Below are 10,891 nucleotides of genomic sequence, written 5' to 3'. Positions count from 1 at the left end.
TCTATCTTCACAATATTTATAGTATATATAAGTTACTATTCTCATTGTCAATTAGTTTTGAAATGATTATATAATAACTTACCTTTAAGAGTATATTGATTACTAAATAGTCATTGGTGAAAGTTCCTTTTTTTGTTCTAACACTTTCTCAAAACGTGATAAACATATTTTCTTTAGCGAGGGTAAAAAGAGTGCATCTTTTCTTTTGTTTTCTAATACAACAATTACAAAAATAGGGGATCAAGCTCGAATCTCGAGAGAAAATTTATCTCAATTACCACCCCACCTGAATTTGACCCTTCTCTCATGTAGTCTTGTTCTATTCCAATAACATCACAAAACAAATCACATGAGAAAATATCAGAGTGATGTAATCATTTTCTTAAAACTAAAGGATTCAATATTTTATATATCATACTTGCATTATTTCAAGTAACTCTAACTATTATCTATAAAGTAATTATTTCTCTATTACCTAGTTACTCTAATGCCACGGGTTACTGAATATTTGAGTTTGACCCACAGTCAAACAGTACGGAAATTAGACTAATAACACTTGACTTAATAATTACATACAGTTTCATTAAACCCAAAAAAAAAAAAAAGGAAAAAAAGTACCTAATTTAACATCCACCACTACAAATCACATCAAAACCAAGGCAAAAATTATCAATCAACTAATCAAACGGCAACCGTACGATCATCCAGATCAGATTTCATATACAATCGCGAAGCAGGGGAGCACAGCCCTCGGATTAAAAACCAACAGCTCTTCTTCATCCAACGTGGCCTGGGCCCCACTGCCACTCCGTCCAACGACGGAGTCAAAGCCTCCGCCGTCTTTTTCCGGCTCATCGGCGTCGGACCCGACCCGACCCGCCACAACCCGGCAAACCAAAATCGCCCGCTTCACATTCAGAAACTTGAACTCTTCCTCGATGTCCTCAGGGATTGCCACGTGTGCCCTCCAGCTACTCGATAGCGTAGAAATTCCATCCAACTTGTGTGAGAATCCCGATTTAACTATCCCACAAATACTACAAAATTGCTGCCCGCAAAGGCTGGAATTACCATTTTGCCCCAAATCGCACAAAAACGTCGAACAGTGAAATCTCAGAAGCTCGTTCCCGTCGGCAATGCATCGCTCATCCCGCCGCTTTATGCCGCCGTGTCTAGCCGCTTTCGCCTTCACGGATTCTCTATATTCTTCAAATCTGGAGAGAATCTTCTGACTATTGTGGATTTTCAAGATTCGAAGGATTTTAGGGCTTTTTTCTCTACTCGTCCATCCAGTTTCGAAAATAATCCGAACAATATTCTTACCAGAATCCGAATCAGCAAGCTCCGATACAGCGTGTTTAATCGATTGATGCTGTTCGAGGAGTATCGATTTGGGGAAAATCTCACCGCAAGCAGTACAAGGGAAGATATCGTTACGAAGAGGGAAAAATTGATTCGTCTCTGTTGTAGTGATGTCTGAATCATGCGGCGTTTCGGTAGGAGGATGAGTCTCCGCCGGCGGCGGCGGCGGCGGAATCTCCGGTTGGACGAGTGTAACGATTGAATGCTGCGATGATCTAGCCGGAGTGGAAGGCGGGCGGGCGGTTTCGATTGCCATTTTGCAGGTTTTTGAAGAGAAGATTCGTTTGAGAAATGAAAATGAGGAAGTTAGGGATTTGATTTTGTGTGGCTTCAAACAGGAGGGAGTAGGGCGGTGGTGGTTGTGGCGGCGGCGGCGGTGGTCGGCGGTGGTGATAAGGAAGCAGCCGACGTGAACAATGAGAAGTAAAAGAGCGAAGAATTTGTTGCAGAGAGATCGGGGAGATGGCGCCATGGATTGAGAAACGAAGATGAAAAATGGAGATTTGATTAAGGAATTTTTTTTGTTTATGGGAATGGCATTGGCAGATGAAAAAAAAAAAAAGAAAGAAAGAAAAGAAAGGAAGAATATGAAAAGGAAAGGAAATGGGAAATGTCGGAGTGTGGGGGCGATGGAAGAATAAAGCTAATAAAGAGTAGTTGTAACGCAACTTCATGCCTTATATTTTTTTTTAAAAAAAGATTATACAAACTAAATTTTAATTTATTTGCCATTCTTAAAACTACGAGTATATGTTAGCTACGGGTACGATCTATAATTCGAATCTCCTCTCTATATATATTTGCAATTTAACTTAATTGCAACGGTGCACACCAAAATCTATCTATAGGGTTTGTTATCACTGTACATATCGATATTTTCTTATACATTTTTATATTTACATAGGCGCGGCATTGATACAAGGAATGTATTGGTATTTTGATTTTGTATGGATGAAAAAAATACATTTAACATACATAATAAACAATAAAGTTTCATGATGTAAATAATAAATATGTTAGCTTGTATAAATTTTTATTTTTTAAATTTACTATTTTAATTATTTTCATTTCTATAATTCTTTCGTATATATTAATTGACTTCAAAATTTTATAAATATTTTTATTCACATTTTTTTTTGTTGATTTTGATCTCGATATTAACATGATCGCTTTCATGTGAAGTTACAAGGTTGTTGTTTGTAACTTTCAAACCAACTAGATCTCGATGTAGTTATCAATTTAACTATAAGCATTGATTAAAATCAAACTTCAAAATTAGGAGGTTATTATACAAAAACAAACAAATAACAACTCTACATCAACTTTTTTTTTTTTTTAGTCAAGATGATTTTTCGACATTTTTATATGAAAATTCCTTGCTCTGAAGGTTAATATTGTAGTTTATATGCTTTGTGAAGCTAACAAAAAAAATTAGTTACACACTATAACAAAAACAATTTTGTAATTTAAGAGTTTCATTGCTACAACCTTGTAGTACGAGTATGATGATCTATACATTATCTCGATATCTAGAAGCTTGTAGTATATATACGATTCTAAAAAAAATCACCATATTTTTGTATTCAATACTAATTATAATTAATCTCACTTTTAAGAAAATCTAGTTCTACATTATAAAGCTATGTGATATAGGTAAAATACTACTAGAAGTAATCATTTCCTATGTATAGTTGCACGCATTGATTTTTTTTTTTTTTTTTAATGTTTTATAGTGAATTCATTGGGCAGGGAAAATTTGATCGTCTAACTTTAGATATAATACATGTCAACTGTTATTAAATTACACTCGTTAGACTTGATATTTACGATTAAATATTTATATAGTTTTCTTAAGAAGAAAATGAGTTTTCTTTTAGTACAATAACTACTAGAATGAGAGATCAAACATTCGATCTTTAAAGAAAAAGGTCACACCAATTACCAAACTTTGACAATAAAAACAAGTTATCGTTATCTTTAAAGATCGGCATTATCATTAAAAAAAAACAAAAACAAAAAAAAATATCGTTAATCAAAACGGTGCGGTTTGAGCAACTGGACGTGCGTGCCGACGCACGTGCAAGTGGCACACTCTGCGGCAAAATCGACTGAAACACTGAATACAACAATTCATATATTAATTTATTTTATTTAGTTTAGAAAAATAAATATTTATTTATTTATTTTCCGGAATTTGATGAAAATTACTTCATTGAATAGCTGACACATCATGAGAGTTGTTTGGCCCTCTCCCAATGAGAATCCAAAGCCCCTAAATGTTGGATTCTTTGATTTTTTATTCCCCACTTTAAATTAAGGAAAATCATTTTAAATAATATGTTAAAAATATTTATAATTAATAGCAACATAATAGATTGCGATAGACTATTATATGTGTCCATGTGTATCGTGATAGATAGTCTATCGCATTCTATCACAAATAAATTGTGATATGTTACTATAAATTATAAATATTTTATTTTATTTTTCTATATTTAAAAACATCTCTTAAATTAACACTACTTATTTTCTTTCAAATAATTTCCTATTTTTTTATTTTTAGAAAATATAAATTTTGAAATATTGTCTGATCCTATCAATTTGGATCATATTCTTAATTTCATCAATTTTACCATAAACTTAAGTATGTCAATTCAGCCATCGACTCGATTTCGCCTAATTCAACTAATACTTTAACAAGAACAACAATATAGAAATATTTATAAATTCATTAATTCAGTTATACAAAAATATATGGACTAATGCACGAATTAATCATTGAATAACATTCCTAAATTAACTTCATGAATTACAACAAAAATTTGTCAAGTTTACATGTTCTATAAACTAAATCTGAAGCAAATACTCATAAGAGAGTTAAAATTATAATATTTTTTAAAGTTTAAGGTCAAAATTGTAACACTTATTTAAATTTAAGATCGAATTTTAATAAATTAAAAATAGTCCAAGGTGATACAATCTATCAATTTTGATATTTTCTCTTTATTTTCTATTAAATCACGTCAAATTCATTCCAGTAAAAAAAGAACTTCTAGATCACTTATCTACTATATTTATAAAGAAATCAACCGTAATACGAAATTAATTCATTTTTAGTAAATCCTAAAATTAAAAGTAAACCGATAGTTAGAAGAGCAATCAATTTTTTTAATGTTTTTTTTAAAATAAATATAATATTTGACAAAATACCTTTCTAATCCCCAAATTTTGAAGAATAGATGTGTTTGGTATTTGAGTTTTTAAAACATACTTGTTTTAGTCCATGACTTTTTAGAATATTTGCATTTAGTTATTGAGTTTTAAAAATGTACAATTTTAGTCTCAAAGGTTTTAAGGATAGGTTTAAAAGATCCATAAACTATTTTGTATTTTCGCTTTACATAATTATATGGAATTTTGAATTGCAAAAATATGTTTAAAATTTAATTTTGGAGAGAAGAGGTAATCTTTAAAAAAAAATAAAAAATAAAATGATGACAATAAATTAATGCATAGACTTTTTAAACCTATTTTTAAAAAACGTAGGGACTAAAAAGAACCTATTGTAAAAATTTAGGGGACCAAAAAGATATATTTTAAAAACTTAGAGACCAAATGCACATATTCTTCCAAACTTTAAAATTAAAAAGGTTATTTTCCTTATAATATTTTTGTAGAAGTCAATCCAAAAATTATGTTAACAAAATGGTATAAAGATACCCAGGTATTTAAATAAATTGTTATTTAGATCAAACGATGATTAGTTTAGCGAAAGTTCTAAGTACTAAAAATGAATGGAATCACCCCAAAATGTCTCATATCAACGGAGATAGTTGTCGTTCATTATAAATATATGATCATTCTCTTATCTAACCAATGTGGAATTTGGTTGCATTCCCAACAATTTAGACAAATATTTGGAAATGAAAAACCCATAATAAGATTAAGCATTTCCTTTGGGAGAGCATTACACAACATTCTCCCTATCATGACAATGTTGAGAAGGAGAGGGATGGAAATCATATCTTATTGTCATATGTGTAATGAAGAGTTTGAAACGGTTAATCATGTTCTAAAGCATAACTCGAACTATTTGCTATAACTTGTTGGTGTCTATGGTCGAATCGTAATAAGGTTGTACATGGCTTTCCTATCCCTGATACTTCAATTCACGCTTCATGGATTAAAAAATACATATTATAATCTTCTAGAATTATGAAACCTCCTAAAATTTACCTTAATTCTTCAGTTACTTGTTGTCGTACTTGGTTTTGTCCCCCTCCATTGTCAAAGTCATTCAGGAGAGAGATCATTCATCTATGAGATTCGACTGGAAGAGTAAAGGGATTAGCACTTAGTTGCTCCTCCTGTCCTTGAGATTCCATTCTGTCTGAGATGCAAGCGATTTTAGAGGTATTCGAATGGCTGAAATTTTGGGATTTAATGATATTATCCTTGAATTTGATTGTTAGGAGGCTATTAAATTGATAAATGGCAAATCGTCATCTCACATTGAAGTTTAATGTATTTTAGTTGAAATTCTTGAATCTACTTATGTTTTCAAGTCTACATCATCATTCATATCGATAGGTAGTTGAATGTTGTAGCTCATGAAACAGCACAAAGAGCTAAAAGATTTAGATCGTATGGAGTTTGGTGTAATAATTTCCTTTTTGAATTTTATCCTTGTTACTAAAGATGTTAACTCAAATTATTGCCCGTCAGACTTAATGAAGTATTCCTTTTTTAAAAAAAGAAAAAAAAACATTCAAATTTCTTATATTCATTTTTTACGGCATCCGAAAATTTTCTTAAATGAACCTTAATTAGTAATTATTTTACCCCTTTTCAAGTTTGACTTTAAAAAGTCAATATTTGCATACGTGGACCAATGACATTTTCCCTTTTAGGCTTACGGTCACCGCCAGGGATATAAAAATTGCGTCAATGTTATTATATTTTCAAATTCTCGGATAATATCGCGAGATATGGATAGATGTACGGCATCTGTTTAATAAAGTAGATGTGGGCTCTGGCCCATAAAGCAAATGAAAAGTGGGCCATATGCTTTTAAAAGTGGGCCTTGAAAATCATATATACGGCCTACTAAAATATTCCAAATAAGAATTTAAAATTTTATATTTGGATTAAACTATGGTGCCACCCAATATAATATTGAATATTTGCGTGCTTTGATTTTTTACCATGATATTATGCCTACTTCTGATGCATTGCATTATTGGTCTCCAAACAGCCCTAAAGTAGGAAAAAGGCTGTATCTGAATGAATAATAACTTTTCTAATAAAGAAGAATAAAATTTATTCTCATTTTTTAAATGATTATTCAAAGCTGTAAAAGGTTTTAACCATTTTTTTTTCTTTTCCTTTTTCCCCTTTTATTTTCTTTTTAAAGCTTTAGCATTAATTTGTGCAAGTTAAGACATAGTTGAGGATAAAAGAAATGACTTGTAAATACGACTTAATAAACTATAAATTAAAATTTATCTTCGCTCCAATCTTTCTTATAAATAATAATTTAGTTTCTAAAATTTAATTTATAATATTTTGATTCTCGTACTTTAAATTCTATAATGATTTAATCTTTATATTTTAACATGTAATAATTTAGGTCTCGTTTAGTAACCATTTCATTTTTAGTTTTTGGTCTTTGAAATTTAAACTTATTTTCTCATATTTTCTTACGATGATTTTCATATTTCTTAAGTACAAAAGTTGAATTTTTAGTCAAATTTCAAAAGCAAACACACGTTTTTTAAAATTACTGCACCGTTTGGTAATCATTTCATTTTTGTTTTTGGTTTTTGAAAATGAAGCCTATTTTCTTTCATTTTGTTGTTGTGGTTTGTATTAATTTTAAGTAGAAGAGTGTTGCATTCTTAGCCAAATCTAAAAAACAAAACAAGTTTTTAAAACTTATTTTTTTTAATTTTCAAATTTTGACTTGTTTCTTAAAAACATGAGAAATACATAGATAACAAAGTAAGAAATGCATATATGGTGGAGGTATTTGTAGGCTTAATTTTCAAAAATTAAAAACAAAAAATAAAATGATTACCAAACAAGACCATAGTTTTTATACATTCATATTTGTAACAATTTAGTCTCTTTTATACATAAATCTCATAAAAATTACGTATTGATTTTTGTTGCCTAACAACTCAGTTTTTATGATTTATAAACATATTTTATCCCTTAATCAAAATCATCCTACATGTGTATAAAATTTCACTAAAATTCAATAATAATTTAAATTTGTTATAATATGCAAAGTACATGAACTAAATTGTTAGCTATCAAAATTTATTGACAAATTCGTTCCAATTTAAAAATTTTAGAGACCAAATCGTTACAAATCAAAGTTTATAGACTAAATGATGAGGATAATCAATATATTTTAGTTTAATATTTGTTTATTTGTTAATTTATATTAATTAAAATGGCGAGGACAATTATAAGATAATTAGTATATTTTAGTTTAATATTTGTTTATTTGTCAATTTAGATTAATTAGTATTTTAGAATTAATTAGTTGATTAACCTATTTTCTTGTAAGGCTATAATTAGCCAAATTTAGGGTTGTAATGGAAGCTTTTGATGATCCATTTTGAAATAGAACTTTTGTTTGGGAGAGTTTCTCTCTTTTAGGGATGAATTTTCCTTGTTTGACCATGAATTTGGCGTAAATACCTTCTCTATTGTATCACTAAATTAATATTTTGATAAATATTTAATGATCGAAAAATGATTTTAAACCTAAATTAATATTCTTCAAACATGTATCGTTTATGTTTAGGTCAGATGTTGGATTCTGGTGTGTTGAAATAGTGAAATTCAACTGAATTTGGTATAATAATAAATGTTGTGAAAATTCGAGACGCTATGAATGGTCATGTTCAAGGATCGTAATGTAATAACCATGTATACAATGATTCACTCTTCTTTTGGTCTGGAAAAAATATACATTTTTTTTCTTTTTTCTTTTTCCTTGTATCCCTGGTTGTATAATAATAATAATGATAATAATAATTAAATATCAAAGCATTTTAATGCTCTATTAAAATATATTATCAATGTTTTAAAGCTTAGTGGTGGAACGTCACTAAAGTACTTAAAAATTGCATATATATATATATATATATATATATATTTCCATTTTTAATATTCCGGATGAAAATGACATTCTTTTATTTTATTATTTAAAAAAAAGAAACCGGGGTCGGTTATTGCTAATTTATATAATTTATTTCGTATCTTTTTTAAAATGTATTATTCAAATTCGCACTGAAACGATAAATAATATTTTTCTAATAGAATAAAAATAATAAACAAAAAATGTCAATAAATAGAAGACAAGAAACGTTTCAAGACAAGACCTGCATTTTTTTTTCTAGTAATAATTATATAAAAATGAGGGAAAAAAAATAATTAGTGAAGGCAGTGCATTTGGAATAACTTTGGAAAAATGCTTTTTAAAATAAAAGTAATTTTTTAAGGCACTTTTGGATAAAGTCAATAGTTTAAAGTGTGTTTAGTCTATTGAATGACATTACATGATCAAATAGTGGGTTTTTTTTTTTTTTTTTTTTTTTTTTTTGAAAAATCTTAATATATAAGTAATTATATTTTTAATCTTAATCTCAATTATTATTTTATCATTATTTGAAAAAAAAAAAAAACACTTTGGATATGAATTGTCCAAAATGATTATGAAGTATTTAACCGAAAACCTTCAAAATATGTGGTCGAAATAAAAACGTATTTATGATCAATAGAATCACATTTGAATATAATGTAGTAAAAAAAAAAATCAATCATTTATAATATTTATCTTTCTAAAACGGTAAGATATAATAATATTTATATTGTATAGATATATTTTCTTCTGAAATTAACTATTTAGTCTATAGATTATGAGGTTTGTGCTACTTGACATAAGAATTTTGAAAAATATTTAATAAGTTTTCGAACCTTCAATTTTGTAACTAGTAAGCATGTAAGCTTTCAATTTCGTATTTAATAGAACCCTTACAAATTCATTTTTTCAAAATGAATTGATTTATTAGATATAAATTTAAATTTTATATTTAAGTAATTCTTAAACTTTCAATCTAGTGTCGAGTAGATATGTAAATTTTGAAAGTATTCTAAACAAAATTTGATTTAACACTATGAGATTATTTTTTTTTCTTTAATTTAAATTTTTGGAGACATCTAAGATCACAAAACTAATAAAGAGGGAAAAGTTGTGTGTTAAAATTAGGATTTGTTTTCTTTTTACAAAAAAAAAAAGAAAAGAAAAGAAAAGGGGGATTTGTTTGGTTTGGTTCTTTTACTCTCAATATTAATAGCAATAACATAAAGCTACCGACATTATTTTAGGTTGACCCACTAAACGCCATTGAACAGTCAACGTGCTTAAATATATTGGGGGATTCTTTAATCTTACCCGAGGAGGCAGCCTAACCGCAATTGTGCCAATTAGGTTTAAACACGTGGAGTCTGTGTTCTGTGATTGCTCAACTGTCACAGTCATAAACTAATGTTTGAAATGTTGCTTTATTATTTATTATTTATTATCATTTAATTTCATCTAATCACTTCATACGCCTGTTTCCCTCTTTCCAAAAAGGTTTTTTTTTTTTTTTTTTTTTTTTTTTTTTTTTTTTTTTTATTTTTTTTTTTTTTTTTTTTTTTTTTTTTTATAATAAATACATTCTTGTTTAGGTGTTTAGACTTGGTTTTTATTTGTTTGGTAATCATTTGTTTTTTTTAAATTAATTTTTTTTATTTAATTTCTCATCATGATTTACATATTTCTTAAATATACTGATTAAATTTTTAGTCAAATTCAAAAAATAAAAACAGATTTTTAGAAACTACTTTTCTAGTTTTCAAAATTTGGCTTAATGTTTTAAACCACGGTTAAAAGTAGATAATAAAGGAATAATTTTTTAAAAGCTATATATTATCAAATTTTAAAAGTAGATAATAAATTTTGAGGTGGAAGTAATGTCTATAGGTTTAATTTCTAAGAACAAAAATTCAAAAACCAAATTGTTACCAAACAGTATCTTAGTATTTAAATTTTTATTTTTGTTTGTATTTAGATTTTAAGTTTCAAAATGTTACAATGTCATTTTTTAGATTTGAATCTTTTTCCTCTGGCAATGTGAAGTAGGAATTTAATATTTGACACGACCTAGGATAGTACAAACTTTATAAAATGTCCATTCGAGATTGGGTTCTCATCCATTGCGTATTGATGAGACCCGAACATGATCTATATTCAAGAAATTCATAAATTTGCGAAATTTAACAATGGACGAGAGTTTGACTTTTAAAAAATTGTGATGTGCCTTGAAATTATGTTTGAAGTCTCATCGATTCACGATGGATGCAAACTTGTTGGCTCTAAGAAGAATTTAACAATAGATAGTGTTTTGTGACATAAGCAAAAGATTAGTTTTCATTGTTTTCAAAATCTAAAGCATTTGACATTAATCAACTA

At 28.2% G+C, this 10,891-nt stretch overlaps 1 protein-coding gene across 1 annotated transcript; it reads right to left on the bottom strand.

The window, feature by feature from the left end:
* Window positions 1-497: 497 nt before the first annotated feature.
* Window positions 498-2,168, bottom strand: LOC120089495 (zinc finger (C2H2 type) family protein). The gene has a single exon (XM_039046983.2). The coding sequence runs from the start codon at window positions 1,832-1,834 to the stop codon at window positions 710-712; it is 1,125 nt and encodes a 374-aa protein (XP_038902911.1). The 5' UTR covers window positions 1,835-2,168; the 3' UTR covers window positions 498-709.
* Between the last annotated feature and the right edge of the window lie 8,723 nt (window positions 2,169-10,891).

This window comes from Benincasa hispida, chromosome 10 (genome assembly GCF_027475165.1).
Source record: "Benincasa hispida cultivar pf3 chromosome 10, pf3_genome.v1.1, whole genome shotgun sequence".
Taxonomy (NCBI): domain Eukaryota; kingdom Viridiplantae; phylum Streptophyta; class Magnoliopsida; order Cucurbitales; family Cucurbitaceae; genus Benincasa; species Benincasa hispida.
This window is presented reverse-complemented; position numbering and strand designations above follow the sequence as displayed.

Bases quoted from the DNA above. Each gene is read 5' to 3' on its own strand.
- LOC120089495 (XM_039046983.2), bottom strand. From the start codon at position 1,834: ATGGCGCCATCTCCCCGATCTCTCTGCAACAAATTCTTCGCTCTTTTA.